The sequence below is a fragment of the Ciconia boyciana genome, chromosome 9, assembly GCF_034638445.1.
Source record: "Ciconia boyciana chromosome 9, ASM3463844v1, whole genome shotgun sequence".
Taxonomy (NCBI): Eukaryota; Metazoa; Chordata; class Aves; order Ciconiiformes; family Ciconiidae; genus Ciconia; species Ciconia boyciana.
The window spans coordinates 33,102,501-33,123,240 of NC_132942.1; the positions used below are offsets into that span (position 1 = coordinate 33,102,501).

The window sequence follows — 20,740 nt, forward strand, 5'->3', positions numbered from 1 at the left end:
TGACAGGTTTTGGTTGTCTACCCTTTATTAAAATGTTTCAGCATGTATCAGCAAGCTCCACTGCCCAGTAGTCAACAGGATCCCTTTTTTGAAACAAAAAGTTTCCACTGCCCTTGTAACTGGGCACATATCTGTAGTGAGATATCACAGAATCTGTAGCCAGAAAAGAACCAGTACTAGTAAAATTGTTGAAATTATTTCAGTTTCATTTGACCAGTTTATACTGCCGTTCACCTTTTCTCAACCCCATACATTACTTTGTTAGGTTGGCCAGTCCCACTGTAGACAGCTTTCAAATGTAATCAGTTGCAAGCCAGTTTGTTATGTACCAAATTCTGCGTGGGCTTGCCAGGCTATTGGAGTGGCTCCCACTAGTACCATCCTGAAAAGGCATGGAAACATGTGTCTCTACAAATGCAGTAGCCTGCATTCTCAGAGTTTGAATTACTCTGTTCACTGAGATGGTACTTATTGCATAGTGTCTCAATGTAAGCTAATAATTGGCCAAAATTAGAATTTTAAGACTCTGTGACTTGCAGGGTAGGAGTTTGGGTCTAAACAATTTCTATAGTTATCCTGATGCGTTTGTTCAGATTTTGTCAGATTCAGAGATTTATTTTGTACATATAATTCATAGGCTGTTTTGCCACAACAGAGCAAGGTGTTGAAAGTTTCCTATCTGTACAAAGTGTTTATCTGGTCTACCTAATGTTTTCATCCTATATACTGCAGGTAATTTTACTACTGTTCAGAATAGTGAAAATTTGGTGAAAAGCTGGTCTTCTTCCGTATGCTGTGGAATTATTCAAAATGTACTTGTGAAACTTCTGTCTCTTCCAAATGTGACTTATGTCTGTCATCCTGTCGCTCTAAGAAGATGTGTTTTAAATAAGTATGTCAACTTAGAAAGATACGTTACTGCTGAGTCATTTTCTTTAAAGTCAGTGTTACTTTGTAAGGGTTAGGTTTCCCCTATTTGCCTTCCCTGTAAAGATCTTCTTTCCTGCGTATCTTACCTTTCTGAGATAAGATTTCCTTCTGTCAGCATTTAATGTCACGTGAGCATCATCAAGCTGGTAATTTCACGTTGGTGGATGTTGCGTGATGGTTACAGAGTGGCCATTGGTTCAGAAGATGCTGATCAGAAAGGGTGCAAAACATTGTAAAGCCATGCACAGTGATGGGAATCAAACACTCAGCAGAGTGGAGACTAAAAGGTGGTGCTTTTTTAGGAAGGCATTGAGTACCTGCTGCTGCTCTGGGATGTGTGAGGGAACGCGTAGATCTCCAGGAATCTGAAATACGGAGATTTTGCCACAGCATTACTTTTTCCATGCTGTCTGCTCTAAGATTCAAGAAATTCTTTTAAACGTTGTGGTGCAGAAGGCTAAGTGTAAGAATTGACTCTATTTGCTTTTTTCCTCCTTATCCTCAGCTGCTTACTGCTAAGAATTTTGTCTTACAGCAACTGAGCCTATGAATTCATACTTAAGATAGTGCTATGTGCTTTTAACTGTCTTCAAGAGGATCAGTCAGTACCAAATGTGCTTGACTGATTCCAAGTATTTGTATGCATTTGCAATAGTGTGTTACAAATTCAGTCCTGGGATGGATTTCATTGCATCATTATCTGCAGATTTTTGCAGCCAGATGTGTTTCCTGTACCTTACCATACACTTATTAATATATGGGACCATCATTCAGATGATGGTCTGAATATTTCCAGAATGTTTTACAGTATTTCTGTTTTCCGAGATGGTCGATAGTTAAATCTGGCTGTCACAGGCATGGCAGAGGAGCTCATGAGAACATTTTGGCTGAATTTCTGATGACGTTCATGAGGTAGAGGAGCAGTGGCTGCTGTGCTGGTAACAGAAAGAGAGACAGACTAATTCCAGGGCAAGGCAGCTTTCAAAATCAAGTGAGCATCATGTGACTGTATGTGTATAATTTAAAAGAAAAAGAAAAAAAGCTAGAACTTCAGCACAGTCTGTCTCTCCAGTATATGAGAAGTGAAGCAAATGAATACGGCCTTGAATACACTTTTTAATTTTTCAACACTGTATTTTGCCAACTTTAGTTCACTCTGTTGACTGTTCAGTCAGACCATTTTTAAATTAAAAAGGAATACATGGTTGAATTATTTATTAAACAAAAGGTGCTTCCATGCACACAGACTACCTGGGTTTTGAATTTCTTTTACCGCAGGAGTTTGAAGAAAGTGCATGGCTAATAAGTTAAGAGATGGAACAACCCTCCTTCTTCTAAAATAAGTCTTTCTCTGTCTCTGAGGCAGACAGTAAGCTAACTTGTGTCTGTCCAGTCACAGAAGAATGCCCGATCTTCATTCAAATGTCTAATTTTGACCTTAATGTGAAGTTGTTTCCTCAGTTTGGTAGGCTCCACAGAGACAAAATATCATTAATTCGGGTAGAGAACTGTGCTTGTAAATAATTTAGTCCGGATTATCTCCTAATTTTATAGATGCCTCTGATGGGTTAAAATATGTATTTGTTGGTGGATTAATGTGGAGGAACTGTGAACAAGTGGAAGAAGGCTTGCAAAAACTTTGTACCGTGTTACCATCAGCCTGTATATCCCTCGAGATTACCACTTCATCTTAGGGGGGTGATAAGTACTTTGTACAACTACCTTTGCTCAGTTCCCATTACTGCCTCTGTGTTGGTGTTCCAGATTTGTGCACAGCCAGTGTTCCCTGTATTTTTGGAAGAATGTGGCTTCCGAGTGCCTGATCTTTTCTGTTCTTGTTCCCTTCCCCAGAAGAAAACAACTGCTAGCTTCTGACTAGACTGTCTGGACTTCAAATCTCTTTGGCCGATGGTTGCAGGGAAAGCACTGTCAGGCTGGGAGACTCAGAGGGGCCTTCCATCAGTCTGGGAGCTGTGGTCGGCATAGCTTGCTTAAAAATTAGTGGGCTGTTTTACCTGCTATTGAAAGAGGAGTTAACTCACTGAATCTGAGGGAACATCTGTCCGAGAGGTTGATATTTCTCGTCACTGATGTGGGACTTGATAACTATCTGGGATTATAGTGATTCAAGAAGTGTGATGCGCTGCCAAAGGCTGGCCATGGTGGCAAAGAGGCTTTAGAGGAAGGTTGATGAGACCTCTGAAGAGCTCCCAGTCACACCGATGTGTGGGAGGGTGGTTGCAAGCCTGTAGCTTTCCTGTGGAAGGAAAGCAGCGGGCAGTAGCAAGTGGCTGGGCACACCCTGGCTTTGATAGCTACAGATGGAGACCTAAAAGATTGCAGGGCCACAGTCCAACACCAGCACATGTAAAATAAGGCTCAGGATTTAGATAACTCTGTTCCAGCATACTGACGTGCATGGCCACAGTCCAACTCCAACACATGCAAAATTAGTTTCAGGATCATTCCAGCATACTGAAGCCTATGCCTAAACCAGTTATTGCCACAAGCTCAGCTAAATCAGAGGAGAGCGTTCAAAATAGTATTTTTTCTCATTTTTTACCAGCATAGTTCAGATGAAAAATTTTATATTTTCGTAGTAGAAAAGGGAAACTGGATTATTGATACATCCGCTCCATAGGCAGCATTTCACATTTTTATAGCCTACAAATAGCATGTTATAGTGTCAGTGTACTTTAAGGCTATTTTACAAAACATGGATACAGACTGACCTAATAATGTACTTTTTGAGATACATCATTAGTATAAAAAAATTAATGAGCTCATTCATATAATATCATGTCTAAAGACACCGTGGTCTCAGTATGCCCACAATACACTGTTAAGCCAATGAGGAAAAAAAACCCAACCAAACAGTTAAAGGATCCCTTCTCAAGATTAGAAGTAATGAATTTAATCAATATTTTTCCGTTATAGCAAAACTCATGTAATTAACATATTTTATTTATAGAAAAAGGGTGCTAGTAAAATCGATTCAGCAGTTCAGAGTTGCTCATAATTATTTCTTCAAGTACAGCTCATTTTTTGCAAAATGGGGAAAGAAGTTGGAAATTACACTGAAGTGGCATGTACCAAGAAGTTAAATGGGAGAAAAATTATTTACAGAAGTATTTGTATTAGCTCAAAGCAGTCATTTAGTTTAAAGGCAGCACTGGAAAGTAAAAAGTAAGAAAATACAGATACTGGAAAAGTCTATACTATCATGGTCTGTCCAATTGTTGTAACACACACCGTAATGTTACTCACTTTTTGGAGACTCTGTCAGCACCTCTGTAATCAGTAATCTGCAAATGGAATGACAGTCTTTAATTCTTTCTCATTTTGTTGAGGGGGAAATTTGTAATTTAGCTACCTGTACAGTTGTTTTTATATGACTGATTCTATTGTTGGTTTCTTTCTTACTGGCATCTACAGAAAGATGTTCCTTCAAAAGACATTTTCAAATGTCTCCTTTCAAAAAGACATTTTAAATAATTTACATTTTTCTTCATTAGAATAATTTTTTATAAAATCTGCTGACCTGCTACCGGTACTTCTATGCTGATTTTGCCACCCTGTGATAAGATAATAATAATGAAAAGGGGTTTTCTTAATCAATGGCATGCAAAAACTTCTCCAGTGATACCTGATGCCCTGAGAGCTACTTATAATGTAGGCAAGTCGGTGGTTCTGACTTGAAAAAATGATTTGTTTCTTGGATTTGTTTAAGCCCAACAACTCAGGGTGAAACTTAGCTAATGTAGTTATTAAATATTTCCATACAAGTACTCAAAAGATTTTAAAAGATATTAATGGATTTTGAAAACTATGTGGAGTTGGGTGTTAATTTGTGCCTTTTAAAATCTCACAGACTCTGCGTTGTTGGGCACGTGGGAAGAACCTAGAGAAAATAGGTTCAATACCACTCTCTTCCACACAGATTCACCATCTTTCCTACAGTTTACTGACACAGTCTTGGATTTTCTTCATAGTGTAGCCTGTACACTGTACCAGATGGTTCAGTTTGTCCCACATGTAGTTCAGGAACAAGACAGAGGTCACAATGTAGTACACCTTACCTGTTTGGTTTATAGGTATGTAGAGATGCTAACGTGTGGAAGAAACAGGGTAAGTATGGAAGCAAGAAGAAGGCAATATATTCATTCACAGAAGTCCAGTTAATGGTTATTTTAGTTGATTAGCTAGCAACTTCATTTTCTCCCTCATGAAATTGCCTCCACAGATCCTTACTTCTGGAGCTTAATCAGCAGTAGCAATCCATCCCAGGAGTGGGAGATCAGGAGTACTTAATTAAAGAGGGACTGTAAGACAACTCTCCCAAATTGGATATCCGATCTAGCCTTGGCATCAGGAGAGCAATGCTAGGTAAAAGTGTTTATCAAGCTCCATGTAGCCACTCTGCAAATCTCAGAGATGGGAATATGATGCAGACAGCCTGCAGAAGCTGCTATAACCTGAGTAGTGTGGGCTTTAAGGCCATCTGGTACCTGAACACCTGCCTACAAATAACACATACAAATCCAAAAGATGGTTCAGTTGGATAGCTTCTCTGCTTAGTTTCCCCACTGGAATTTTCTCCAAAAGCAGTAAACAATCTGTATGAAGTGTGGAAAGACCTCGTCCTCTCTGGTCAGTAATCAAGTGCCCATTTCAAATTTAGGTGACAGGATCAAAGCTAACACAGGTGAGTCAAGGGTTTGGGTAAGAAAACTAGTGAGACAGGCTTACACGAGAATCACAGACCACAGTTGGCATGAACATTTGGTAAAGATCCAGAATATTCTAAGCTCATTTCAAGAAAAGGAGGAGAAAACCGTGGAAAGTATGTTGTATGGAAGGTTTGGGAGCTAACATTGCTATCAGAAGTATAAATGAACACCAGAGTAAATTTTGAGGATAGATGACAAAGAACATTGGCAAAATAGCAAGGAAAGATACATGAGTACATATTTAAGCCCAGCATTGCTGATCCAAATAGTAAGTATCTGCTTTGCTTGTGAAGATACATGTCCTGAACAGAGAAGTACAATAAGGTGTTCTGGCAGCTCAGATGTGCACTTCTGAAGAAAGCAAGAACAAGCAGAAGCTCATCTCTGAGAGTAACTAGTGTATACATTCAAGACAGCAAACAGACCCATTGTTCTGATAAATGATGATAAATTCTGATAAAACATCCTCTTCTAAAGCATCCACTTTTCCTGTGGAAAGGTTATACAAGTCTAGTGGAATTTCATGAACCTCATCTGGCAAACTCAGTGATTTGGGATCTGAAGTGCTTTGACCTATACAGTCAAATTAAGGAAGTGGGATTTCAAAGCCATGATTTTGGAGTAGCAGAACTGAAAAGCCAGTGAAGGAGTTGGATGGTGGAAGAGTCTTGCATGTGAAGAGCTTAGGAAAGAAGATAGAAGGATTTTGAAATGAACCATCAAAAATCGTGTTAGAGGGAATGATGTAGTGACCCGTGGTCATTTGCTGCAAACTCAGCTCTCATTAGGTAGCTGGAGGTACCAGGATCTAGTGGTGATACCATAAAAGTGAAGACTATTTAACCAAAGACAAGCACTCTCATGGCCATGCTCTGTTTAGTTCTGATGTTTGTTGACTTCATTGAAGGACTGTGCACAGGTCTGACTGCATATATTACAACTTACACCTTCTAATTATACCATTTGTGCATGTGATTTTAGAATAGCCTTAAAAGTCATGAGCACTGGAAGAGGATGAAGAAGTTTGATATGCCTGCATGTGCATATATTAAAAAAAATTCTTCAGCACTTTTCAGTTTCATTTTGATTCAATTTTATCAAAGCTAATATTTCAATAATATGCTAAAGTCCTGATTCAAATCTAAGTGTTGAAGTTTCATTGAATTCAGTAGGGCTGGAGAGGTACACAGTAGCGAGATTAAAGTTTTAAGCTTACTTTCTTCTCATGCTGAGCTAAGAATATGTATGATGGTTTGCAGGATAATGATATTTAACTGTAATCTTCTTGGGGCAAGGACTGCATTCCATTGATTTTGTACAACTCAGTGTCACTGAACTCAGTATCGCTGATTAATAAAACAGTAAATACAGAAAATGAACGATTTTGTGTTTTATTAACAATTTGCATTTCATATAGTATTTAATTTTAAATAAGTATAAAATCATACCCTCAAATGGTAAGATGTAATTGCTGATCATGTATCTCTTTGTTCCAGACACTTTTATAAAAGTGTATGTATTATGTATGATGTGACCTTCAAATGTCATGAATGCGTTGTGCAATAAACTGTCAATATTTGTGGCTATAAGGTACTAGATGACTTTTACAATAATTGGAACAGCTTTATTAAAAGCTTGGATCACTCAGCTGGTTAAAGAGAAAGACAGAAGCCAATGTTCATCTGGGAGTTTCCTTCTGCCAACTGTTAAATGAAAAATATTGTAAGGTGCTTAAGATGTCTTCTTTCTTCAAAAAAAGATACAGTTAAAAAGGTCTCATGCAAAAAATGTTCTCTCCAAAAAATCTTTTTTTTTTCCAATACGCTTAATTTTCAGTCCAAGCTGAGCTCTGTATGTTAATGGCAAGTAACCAACCTTGTTTTTCAAGTACTACATTTGATTTTCTGTGTCTTTTGGTCACACGATTCTTCAAACAAATTGGGCAGCTAAAGTGACGTACTCAGAAACTGTGTTTGAACTTTGATTATCTTAAAAGGTTTTAAAGTTTTAGAACAATTTGAAAAGTAAGACTGCTAAGAACTCCAAAACAAAAACTCTGCAGGGAATTTGATTAAAGTGAAAAAAGAGGATAAGAAACATTTTGTGATAAACAAAAGCTTAATTTTGGTTAAGTGTCTGTTGATGTCTCTTTGTGCTGTATATACAGCCTCTTGCATGTTTCTCAGAATGCATACCGCCGTGAAAAGCGTTAAGATATAACCAACATTCGCATACATGCAGTATTGTTGTGCAAAGTGTTTTGCACTCATGGGGTGGGAAAACCACCGATCTTCAAGTGTGTCATGTGCTCCAGATGTGGGCTTAAGGTGTGTGTGCTGCCCCCAAGTCACCAGCCTACCAGTCACCAAGAAACTGCTGAAAATACTCTGGCTCCCTTGAAATAACGCCGAGGGGGCTCCCCTGTAGCCCGAGGTAGTGGCTATGACTTCTAAATGGTAGCCCGAGGTAGTGGCCACTTCTAAATGTTGCAAGTCTCACCTCATATAAATGGTTATGGGCATTTTACCGCAGTTTAATTTAGATTGTATTTTAAGTTCAAATCTGCTAATGCACTAATCGGTAGCAGAGGCAGGGCAGTTTGTGCCTTTTGTTTGCCTGTGTGGTTCAGAGGGCTAAGTGGGAAGTCTGATGTCAGAAGTGGGTATCTTTTTATTTACCAGTGGAACCTTTGGTATAATCTTTATTTCTAATAATACAAACAATGTGAATGCTGCTTTCTTACTAGTAGGCCTCCTTTCCAGTTCTCTTCTAAAATAGCTCTCTGTTTAAACAAATTCTCTGCCAATCCATATTAATGCCTAACAGTTTAAGATTCCCATATATGGTCATTATAAAACCTAAATCCTTGATGAAACAATAGAGACAGCAAGTTGTTCCTGACCTAAGACATTAGTAACTGTTTCCGGAGGCCTAAAATATAACTGTAATATTTAGTAATATTAGACTCTCTCATTTTAAGCCACGAACTTCACTAGCAAAAAAGTGTAGTGACATCTGCTAATAGGATTCTAATTTCAAATTATGAGCACTGGGCCAGATTCTGTTCTCATTTACATTGAAGCATACTAATTGAAGCTACTTCAGGTAGCTAGAAAAATATGGTTAATTATATCCCTAATTATATTCCTATTTTCCACTATTTTCAGTATTATTAAAGCTTTCTCTAAGGAATAGGCAAGAAAGGTAAAGCATGTTTTCCCAGAAACTTTGTGTATCCTATACTGCTTCCCAGGGAGTTAGGTGGTCAAGTCCAGGCATACCTGCAAAAAGGTGGCAGCAGTGACAGGATTAGCACACTGAATATCTTCTAACTCCCTTCTTGACATTAGATTCAGGATATAATTTTTCCTGCCACAAGATGGGCTAATCTGGGTGGTTTATAGATCATCAAAAAATAACCATAGTCACTACCACTTCTCGTTGCACCATGTTTCATTAACTTTTACAGGCAGTTCTAAAGAACTACAAATATTCTGAATTTCAGAAGTATATGAAAAACTGTCATTATGTGCAGCTTTAACAGCTTCTGGCCACATTTTCAAAGAGTTCTTTAATAATGTCTGAAAAAAGTGCAAGAGCAAACACATACTTGTAAGTGTGATTACCTATTTTGTGAGTTGATTACCTTTTCCATGTGATTGCCTGGTTTTGGCTAATTTGGCAATCCTTGTGTTAACAAATTTCAACTGACTTCATTGATAATTTAGTCTGTATGAGGACTGCAATTTAGCTCCTTTGAACATGAAAGTACCTCTTTGTGAATCCCTGCACTTTCACATACACGCAGCAAATAAATACTCTGGTAAAATTTATGGGACATGTATGTAGATGATCCTTTGAAAATTTGGCTGCTAACATGGCTGAAGTCAGTGCTGCTACATAACCAATCGAAAACAGACTTTTTACAAAAGCAAGCAGTCCTTTTCTAATCACATTTAGAGACTCATCACAGACAGGTAGACCAGTTGTACAGAACATATATGGAAATTTCAAATAATTCTTTTTCTTTTGCTCTTCATATGACTGGCTAGATAGCTTCTGCTTTGAGTACACAGGTTCACTATCCACCTAAGTTTGTCTTCTCTTTTCTAGAAATATCCACTGAAGTTGGCATTGTGCCTGTGTAGCATCTCTATCTGTGTGCTGAGGGCACTGCCAGCCGTGGCAGTGGCTTATTTCTGGGTAGATAATTTCTGATACCTAGTAAGATATCTGCTGTAAAAACGGATTCACTAGTGTGTTTCTCACTTTCTTTTAACCTGCTACTGTAAAAGTGCTTCTGGCTCAAAACTGTTTATTGGGATTATCTGGCTCTGTGGAAATTTCCTTTCCAGGTACTGCAGGGATGTGAAAGCAGCCTGCAGCACTACATGGGTCATCTCCATGCTAGGCGAGGAGCGGTGGCTTTTTGTCCTTCCTCTCCTGAGAAGTGGGCACCTGTCTGAAGAAAGGCTAGTCCTTCAAATACTGGTCTTATGGCTTGCTTAATTTTAATTTTAGTCTGTGTGGCAAATAGATTTGCTCACATTTTGGCCAAATTGGCTCTTTGGTTATGTGGCTAATTGCCACCTTCTGATGCAGATGTTAAAGTGAACTTTCCTTGCATTTGTCCCATAAGAACATGCACAGTCAGTTATTAAGTGTAGCTGAGGCATGGTACGCAAGAGATGTCCCTGTCATACCACCCCAGAAGCTGCTTCATGGCTGAATTCCTCTGTGTCCTGTGCCACGGAGCGGTATCTGCCTGCCCAGCAGGTACAGCGTACGTAGCAGCTGGGGGTCTCACAGCTGTTGCCTTCTCCTTATACTGACACAAAGACTGGTTTCATATGTAGAACTTAATGTTGCTTTTTGCACTTCTGTCCATGACTTTTGCTGTGAACAGATGCTTTCAAAGCGAAAGGAAAGCGCAGTGAAAGTAAGTTCAGAGGCAAGGTTCGGAAGCCCTACATCTAGCATGTACATCTCTACAATATTTTATACTCTGTTCTGTTATTTCCTGCACTCAAATCAGGAAAGGTAGGGATGGGCAGGAAGACATTCAGGACGTAGACCTGCCTATAATGGAAGTAGATAGTAAAAAAAGCAGTCTAATCTCATGTGCATCAAGTGCACATCATGTAGACCACATAACTCAGTGAACCACAATGGCTGTAAGACAAGTAACTGTTCTCTTTCCTTCCTGATCTTTTATCCTCGGAATTGAGCAGCCCCAAAACCATAGCTCAAATCCCGAGTAAATCATAAATTAAATTAATTTGCTGGGGCTAATCCTAGTTCTGCAGGTCTGTAAAACATTACTACAGTTTTGCACAGTTTAACAGAACTGAGAGTTTCTACTTAGGAAGGGGGTCTCAGCAGCAGGAGAAAGGGGACATCAGAGGTGTAGAGTACACGATTATTGGTAGAGCTGAAGATTTTTCGTTCCCCAGATACACTGTTGTTGGCATAGTCTGTATTCACCAGCTTGCTTCTTAACTTTTTCCTTGCTGATCTCTTCTCCTTTTTGTGTCACTTTTTCCCCCCCTTCACTTTCCATAGATTGTTTTAAGAGACTGAGTATAAAAAACCTTGGTAGCAGAGTCAGTGAGACTTAAATGCATTTTAAAGTTAAGCACGTGTTAAACTTAAGTGCCTTGACAAATAGGTACGATTTGCCAAAATGGGGCCCTAGTAAGAAGCTGGGGTGGCATTTGATGGGGGGAGTCGGCAGCCTTGAACATATCTTTTCATTGTTTGAAATAAAAGAACTTAGATGTAAAGCTGCTCATTCAGGTAGCGATGGCCTCCAGTGCTTCGGTGGGCTTTGTAGGCAGAGGAATTCAAAAGAAAACCCCTCAGCCCAGCTTTAAAGACTTAGGAATGCTTTCACTGTGGGAAGAAAAATTCTTCAAGGTAAGGCCCCTGTTGGAGCAAAGCCTTTGGAGCTATCTACTGTATGTCTACTTAAATCTAAAAGAAAACTCTTCAGACCACCCACATCTTTCTTTGCTTCATTGTTGTTTTCAGTTTGCTTTTTCAGAGGGATTAGTGCTAGAGTAAACTCCATCGTCTCGCTGCCTTGAAAAAATTCAATTTTGTGTAAAGTGAAAATTAGACTCTTAAATCTGCAAAGCGAGCTGTTTATCTTACAAATTTATTCTTTTTTATTGGGCCACACATATTCTAGATAGAAAGATAAAAGGCAAATGGATAACAGGCCATCATTTAGAGTGACATATAGCAAAACATAACTAGTAGACTTATTCGGTAAATTCCTCCTGAGTGGCTTGTTAGCTTTATCTATATATTTATCTATAATGCTCATACAGTATTTATTGAAAACCAAAATAAAATCCTGCAGTTTATCATCATGCATTCTGTATTTTGCACTTCAGAAAAATCTTTTTTGCACTCAGGAATTCATTTTTTCCCGAAGCAGCTTAAGACGTGATTATATCCAACTTTTGAGGAGAAAAAAAGGAGAAAATCTAAATTCTTTAGGGAGATTGGAATTATAGACTAGCACCTATATATGTTTTCCTGGACTCCTAAAGACAAAATAAACTCCTGCAGTATGGTACTTTGCATACTTGTGAATAATTCAAAATGACAGTTACTAGCTTTCGAACTTAAACATTGTGCTTTAACTCTGCAGTCTAAGAACAATCAGAAAATGTTCAACAACAACGTGATGTGAAAACTATCAGATTTTGCCTTTTGAAAACTAGCAATAGCTTGATTACATACATGACTAAGATAAGCATTTTTTAATATATATATATATATATATTATCACTATCATCCCCTTCTTTCAGCTTTAAATGAAATAGTTTAGAGGGACCGTTTTATAACAAATAATGAAATGCCTGTTAGTGTTACCTTTTCCAGAAATGTGGTATTTGGGTCTCTGCTACTGTGTGAATAGTTTTTATTACAGCCAAATGTTTAAGTCTTTCTTATGTCCCATCACTTCCATTTAAAAGGCAATGCTGTGTAAAGTGCACTATGTTTCCTGACAGCTTTAGTTACATATCAAATGGGTAAAGACAGAACATTTTTAGTCAGTAGTTTATGGTTGAAACAATCAAGACTCTGGATGCAGATTTTCATTATATGCTCCCCTCCTCAATACAGCTCAGATAGCTCAGCTTTTACATAGGGGTGTGACGATGTGTCCATGTGTATTGCACCTCTGTGGTGTGCCAGTAGTGTAAAACCAGTTCAGAATTTCAACATTTGCCATGGTACTTTTTGGTGAAATAATGAATTGAAACATATGTGTGATATTACATGACCCTGTAAGTACAAGATGATAGGCAAGTCTTGTGTGGTTTAAATAATGACTTTTTAAAAATGCCCTACACTTTTGCAATTTTTATGTCAGTCTTTTGTAAGTTATTTTGTTCATAGCCTGCTTGGATAATAGCAGCTTATTCAAGATGGCTGAGAATGACTGTTTCTTTATATCAGAAGAGAGAAGAGGTGTCCTGGAGTCTCACCCATTGTATTACAACGCAAAGAATAAGTGTAGCTGTGAACACTGAAGGAGAAAACTCAGGAGCTGCGGGTGAGAGGGAGAAGGAATTCCCCCTCATCTGACCAGTTGTTTCATTGCCTTTCCCATGATATTGGGTCACTCACTAGGTTCTGTGTTGTAACTCCAGTGCTGAAATGTTGCAGAAGGAAGTTGATCAGCTTTGTGTGTAGACATCGCCACTGCTGTTGGACCCCCCGTCACTGCAATTCTGTTGTTTTGGGAGGTTTTAATATACTGATGCAAACTTCTTCCCTCTAAAAGCATACAGATTTTCATAATACTTATAAATTAAATAGATTCAACAAAACAACAATCTAAAACTTTTTGGGGAAAATTAATAGGAACTAAGCAAAAGAAGAAATCAAACCAGCTGCTGACACAGCTGTTTCTTTTCTTGTATAATTCCGTTCAATATAAAGGTACCATATGCTGCTTAAAATGATGATAGGAAAGATGAAATAATTTAAGACAATAACAAGAAAATACATGAATTGTCAGCATTCTGTCATGCTGACTGAATGAAATAGACAGGTGTAGTATTGACATGTTTAACTTTGTGTTGTGTTAGCAGTTTTAGTGAGAACAACTTCTGACATGTGCTGAAGTGATGTGAGAACATTTCTGTGTTGCAGACATTGGAGAAGAAGCTGGGAGATCTGTAGGAGTCCAGCAGCCAGCTTTACTGAGAGACAGGAGCCTTGGTTCTGCCATGAAAGACTGCCCATATTGTGGAAAAACTTTCAGAACATCACATCACTTAAAGGTCCACTTGAGAATACATACAGGTGAGAGGAACAAGTGAGCGGAGCGCTGTCGACACATGCCATGTGTGTGTGGGGGTTAACAAAATATGTGGCTAGGAGCCTTAATTCCCAGTGTAGATTTGGACTCATTAGTTGGAGAAAGTCTTTTGAGAAAGATATATGACAGTCTTAAATAAAAGCACAAGGAATGTGTTGTGGATAAAGACCACTTTAATAGAATCATCTTTTCCCAGTTGAGGTTATTTCTGTCTCCTTCCCTGCTTCATCACTGTTTCCTTCAATTACCCTTGTCCTTCAATAGGCATAAGCCTATTGGTTTCAGACTTAGTTATACTAACTGCTTCAAAGGCCTTCCTTAGCATCTGCTTAGGGATTCTGTATGTTTTTCTCAGAGTTACTATTTTTGTTCCATTTAGCATGCTCATTTTTAACCTCTCACTGTTCATATGAATACATCAGCGTCATGGATCTGCGGGTTTTTTTCACTAGAACTCACCCAACTTAGTACTTGTAAGTAGTAAAACTTACCTTTTGCACCATGGTAGAATTTACCATGTTTTAATTTAGTAACAAGCAACAGCATTTCTACCCTACAGAGACTTACTGCTGGTCTGGATTCTCACTTTATTTTGGTATGTCACTCACTGGGTGGACTGCTCTCGATACTAGTAAACTATAACCATTCCATTTAAATTATATGCTTAAAAGTATATATATGCATGGTAAGGTTCATGTAGAGACACAGTATATGTTTAAGAAGACTTACTCTACCCGTAATTAAAATCTGACATACAATGTTGATATCCTCAGGTCCTGTTGACATCACTAGAAATTCTGTATATGGCCAATACGATACTGTTTTCTTCCAAGTCTTAGGTATCGTAGTAGGCTTTGGGAGAGTGTGCAAAAATAGAGATTTAGGATACTTCTCTTTGGAAACAGATGTAGTAGGCACTGTAATTGTGGAGTCATTTTCTTTTTAAACCATTTTAAATTAATTTCAGAATTTTACTGCTACTTTTCTAATTGATAGGTAAAATAAATTGCATGAAGAAATACTTTCCAGTTATACCTCCTACTTGAAAAACTTCACTTTTAATTTTTATTTCATTGAAGTACCAGATAAGCAATATTTTCCTCCCTTCCCCAAATCAGCAGTCATGTTTCTCCTATGTTCTTGCGCAGATGTAATACTTAATGTTGGGTTTGCAAATGTGAGGCCTGATTTTGAAAAATTGAAAATGAAGGCTGAAAATTATTTAAAGAAAAAAAATTCATTGTTGAGATGGGAAAGTTTGTTCATTGTATTTTTATTCTTCTTTCTTTGGATTGTGGAGTAGGAGTATACCACACCGGTTTGATCTGAATTTTAAAATTTGGTACCCTAATGTAGTTTTGTCTGATTGGATTGCAAACCAGGAATATTCTTTTCCGTCTGTTGGTCTTTGTAAAAAAAACAAAAAAACCCAAAAAACCAACCAACCAACCAAAAAACTCAGAAGAAACACAGTGAAAACCTTATTTGTGTGCTCTCTAATGTAGTAATAGTAAAAAAAAAAAGGTAGTTATTTTATTGGAAAATAATCTTGTAACTATGCATTTTAAACAGTTTGACATTTTTACTGTGGGAGATGCAAAGAAAAATTCTTTACAATAACCTGAGGATACCCATCTCTCCCTTTTGCTTTATTATATAGTGGTCATTTTGTTCTTGTTTTAAAGATGGCAGTGATTACGCATTTGGTACTTGTGGCTTAGAACTAATGGAAAGTAAATTAATTGCAATGGAAATATTCCATAAAACTTGCATATTAAAACTGACTAAACAAAATTAAAACAAGAAAAAATAAACCATGTATAAAATAACAAAAAAAAGAAAACATCATACAGACTGTTGAAACAACATTTGCAATGTATTTAAAAATAATTATAATTTTAAAATAGATAAAGATCAATTTCCATTAGGTTGAGAACAAAGTATTTGTAAATAATGACAAGAGTATGTTTAAATGGAGCAATGTTTTACATATTGGAAATAATCCTAATAAATATTATAAAAATGTAAAGTGGCAAATTACTAGAGTTATTAAATAAAAATTAAGTTGCTTTGCAGTAAATGGAAATTATATAATAGATACCAGTTATTAAACAAATATTGGTTAGCTCATACTTATCAGGGACAGTTTCCTGCCTTTTATGTCACACTCTGTCTTTATTATATGCCTGGATCATATAACTGACTGATAAAAAACACTTTACTGTGTTTCTCCACTACATTAACTCAATTACTGTTCTTGTTCTCACAGCACCTGTTTGTTAGAGAAGAGCTCAAGCAGTTCAGCAGAAGTCAGGTTCCTTCGAACATCTGTGTGTTTGGAGGCACACGAGTAGGTTGGTTTGGTACACATGCCAAGACAAGACCCAAAGTCTGATCCAGCCAGGAGGTGCTTCTGTGGCAATTGGCCCAAAAAAGCTAGAGAAGCTGTTTAATCCTCCACAAGAGGAAGAAGTTGTGCCCTGTTTTAGAAGAATTAGCTAGTGGCTTGGGTTGCTTCTTTTTCCCGTTGGATATTTCATGGTTGCAACCTTCTCCACACTGAGTCTCGGTTTCTGTGTAGTTTGCTATCATATAATAAGGTTCTGAAGGAAAAAAATAATCAAGGTTTTATTTAGCACGCTCAGCTGAGTCCCAACACACAATTGTAGGGGATTTTTCTTCTTATCTAATTCAATGATATTCAGCCAGGAAGAGCTTTAAGGGGAAGATAGTAAGATATGATTTCTGATTGTTCCCATATGATAAGAAGAAAAGGGCATAATTAGGTGAGATCAGTTTCTCCTCTTTCTTGCTTTAAAAACAGTTGAGGGATGAGACAGCCCAATTGTACAACCCTGAGAGAAGAGAGGAAGGACTCTCAGGGCAAAATGCTTCAGAGCCTCGGGGCTTAGAGAGGACAGACGGAACTCCTGTAGCCCTCCTAGATGACTTCTTTATGTTGACCAGTGAATAGAGATGGGCTGTATGGTCCTGCTTCTTCAGAGATACCTACTTCAACTCACACAAACTTTTGTGAAGAGATGCAAAAACAAGGGCAAAGCATGTATATGCACCACTAGTGCATAGTAGACATGTGCATGGACTGGACACTTTCTGATTTAGCTTCCTGGTTATAAAATAATATATAATACAGCTGAGAAGGTTATAACACAGAAGGCTTAGAGATGCTCAGACTTCGTGAAAAAGAAAACCATCTAAGTATCTCAGACCCATAATGTGCCATATGCAGATGCTTCCAGAGTTTCCCTTTTTCCCCTCTGGGGGCAGCAATTTAAGGTTCCTTCATTCAGGGAGTTGAGCATCTCCTTTATGTTCTTGAGCATTCTCAATTCCCACTGAAATCAAATAAATGGGTATGTTTTTCACTTTACATGCCTAGGCCTTTGGACTGCACAGAAACAGTTAAGTGTAAAAAATTAAAATTTCTTAGGTTCTACCTTTGACAAGCGACACATTATGTAGGGGCTGGTTTCAGGTTAGCTCTAGCACCTCTCTGCACCTTGCGTTAGCATTCAGAAGCTACTGCACATGTAGACCAGTTTGGGTTTGTGTGGTCATTAGGTGCTCAGGTGTATTCCCAGTATGACTGGCACAGTTAAATCCTTTGAGTAATGAAAAAAGAATAATGTGCATGAGCAAAGTAGAGCCCTGAAGACTGTTTGGGTTGTGCTAAACAGAAGAAGCCTGAGAAAGAGAGGGATAGGAAGAAAAAACTTGGCAGGGCTGTGTCCATTGACTGAGAGTATGTTAGGATATGTATGACACACATCTTACATGTATCAGATGTATTATATACATTTACAGTGTTACTGCATTTTTCCTTGGAAATGTGACTAGCGAATTTTAAAACTTGCGTAAATGAACTGATGAAATACAGTAAAAATGGTGCTGTTTTAAATGAATTCAGTTCACATTTTCTTCCTAAAAAAAGACTGCCTGTTGCCATTCTCTGAAGGCGCTTGTAGTGGGATGAGCAATATGAATAATTAAGGAAAATGGGTATGTGTGCTCCAAGAGGAGACAATTTTGGTATTGAACATCCTTTATTCTTACATTTCTAAGATGAACTAAAAGGACTTTTCATTTCTCTAGATTTCTCCAGATTTCCCATCCTTAACACTGTACAGCATGCCTTTTCTCCTGTCTTAATGACATCCCAAACTTTTGTTGAAAATAATTGATTGAATTTAAATTTCCTTAAAAGTTTAAGAGGTAATGTTACAGTATAAATTTCCTACCAAACACTAAGTAGGGAAATATCCATTAGTGAAATTAACTACAGTTTCTAGGTAGCTAACAATGTGCAGTATACAGTAGGGCATGGCTAATGAACACTGCAGTGGGTGATATTTCATTATACAAATTAATGCTCACATTTTAATGGGAAAGTCACATAATGAATCTCAGCTTCAGTGACAGCAATTAGAGACACAGATTGTCCCCTTCTGGACAAGGCACTGTTTAGCAATAAGCAGCTGTGTAAAAAGTCTTCAGGTTTACAACATATATATATGCTTTGGGGGAATTAGTGTACAGTTTATATTAATGTACTGAATCTTCCCTGCAAAGTAACAACCATATTTATCTCTCTGTGTTTTAACTAAGTAAAGACATGTAAAAAGACTAAATAAATACTGCAGATGAGATATAAATAAAGGAAAATATTCAATTATAAAACTTTATAAAAATTAAAATATTTTATTTTAATGCCTACTGCACAATTGAAAAATCTTTAATAAACTGAGTCAAAAGCATCAAAAAGCTGTCCTTTTACAGGGTAGGGGTAGTTTCATCTTATATAATAGAGAAAAATCACTAGTGAAGGAAAGTAGTAAAGAGAAGAAGTTAACTATTATTTCTGACAAACAGATTAATTGTGTGGTGAAACATGTGCAGGATCCAAAAATAATCCTACAGAACCTTTGATATTCCATTTGGTTTAAAAAGTGTGAAGTGAATGATTAGAATGATAAAAGAAATTACCATGTAAGAATAGGCATAATAATGAACTAATTAAACCATACAGCAATTCATTTCTAAAATATCTGCTGCACAATGGATAAAATAGGTTATCAATAACTGTTTCAATGGTAAAATAAAAAATGCTGGAAAATGTTTTCAATATTTTCATTAAGCAGTATTCTCTGGAATTATAAGATGTTTGATTTCATTTGCTTTGCATGAAAGAAAATTATAGCTTGTTTAGAAATGTATAGGATCAAATTGCAACTCACATTGTCCCTGAGTGACTGTCAAAACCCCACTACTGGCTGACAAAGCATTAGGTGTTGGGGTTCTTGTACTGATGCACAGCCCTCGCTGTACTGAGCAGCAGCACTACGAGGAGCAGAGGGGCACACTCCACAAACAAATTCCTTAAGAAATCGTATTTAAAAAGGAGGGGGGGCATTCAGTGGGGAAGGGGAGTGTAGGGTGCAGTACAGACTTTTAAGAAGCTGCATGTTAAGTATGAAAAATGAATAAAGAAGCCCACAGCTCTAAATATAAATAGATATTTAAGAAGTACAGAGATTTGATAAAGGAAACTAAAAGTAATAGTAAAAATATATATGTGGCTGTTAGGGTTGTAGAGAACAGGGTAGAATTCTGTAGATCTGGCAGGTTTAACAATTGGTATCTTGCTAATACTGGACAAGAATGGATAGAAAATTATCAACCATGGTATAGAAGGCTAAATACTCTTCTATTCTGTTCTCAGAAACAAGCATGATGGTTTTTATAAGTATTTTCCAATGATACAGTTCTGCCATTAACTAATGAGGCTGTTATGCTGTAGCCCACTACATTTTAATATGTTTTAGAATGAATGAGACTGGATAACTTGTAGATAAAGTCTTAAAAACCCTGGCTGAAGAGCTCTCCAAATCATTAAAGTACATTTAAAAAACCAAGTCTTGGAACATGGAGCAAGTTCCAGAGCACTCACAGTAGTAAAAAAGCTCTGGCTATTCTAGTATTTCCAAAAAGAAAGAATATTAAGACCTTGAAATTATAAAAGGACTACCCTGACATAAGTTTTGGGTAAAATTACAGAATGCATTTTTTAACTAATTAAGAATTGGTAGCATAGTTAATTCAATTTTATTTTATGAAAGTAAGTTTTATCAAGTTTCTCACTTTCTCTCAAGGCTTGTGAAAGTAGCTTGTTCTATGTGACAATCGCCCCCACCAAAAAAACCCAGTTGACAGAGATGCAGTGGCACATAGACTGGCAGTTCCACAGCAGTGCTTTCAGCTCCATCTATTTGGTATTTCATCATTATTTGGAAGAGTATATAAAATCAGTGTTGATAAAATTTACCAATGGCACAAAAATGGTAAGATGCTAAAAATCATGCGGAGGCACTGATTAGTCACTTAGTCAAGTGGGCTCTTTTCAACAATATGAATTTTAAATCAGCAAAATGTAAAGGAACAAATGCTAGAGGCGTTGATGAACTGGGCCTAGGATTATGGTAGAGAAGCAACAGAATATGAGCTATTAGTTGATTGCTATAGCTATGGTTGTAAACACAGTCTTGGACTGTATAAGATTAATATCAAGTTGAAATTTCATCAAAGCTTCAGTGGGTACCCATAATTTAAAAGGACATTGAAAAATTGGGAAGGGTGTTCCACTCAAGAGTGAGAGAAGGTGAAGAGGTGAGTGGTTTGCCATCTGCATGTACCTTCCTTAGGGAATAGACTTTTTTATTAC

The 20,740-nt window shown here is 37.4% G+C and overlaps 1 protein-coding gene across 1 annotated transcript in view; it reads left to right on the plus strand.

Annotated features, from left to right (window-relative positions):
- ZNF536 (zinc finger protein 536) overlaps positions 1 to 20,740 on the plus strand; it is a 188,637-nt gene that overhangs the window by 39,397 nt on the left and 128,500 nt on the right. The window contains exon 2 of the mRNA XM_072873365.1: positions 13,833 to 13,985. Coding sequence (XP_072729466.1) covers positions 13,833 to 13,985 — 153 coding nt within the window. The remainder of the gene's footprint in view (positions 1 to 13,832; positions 13,986 to 20,740) is intronic.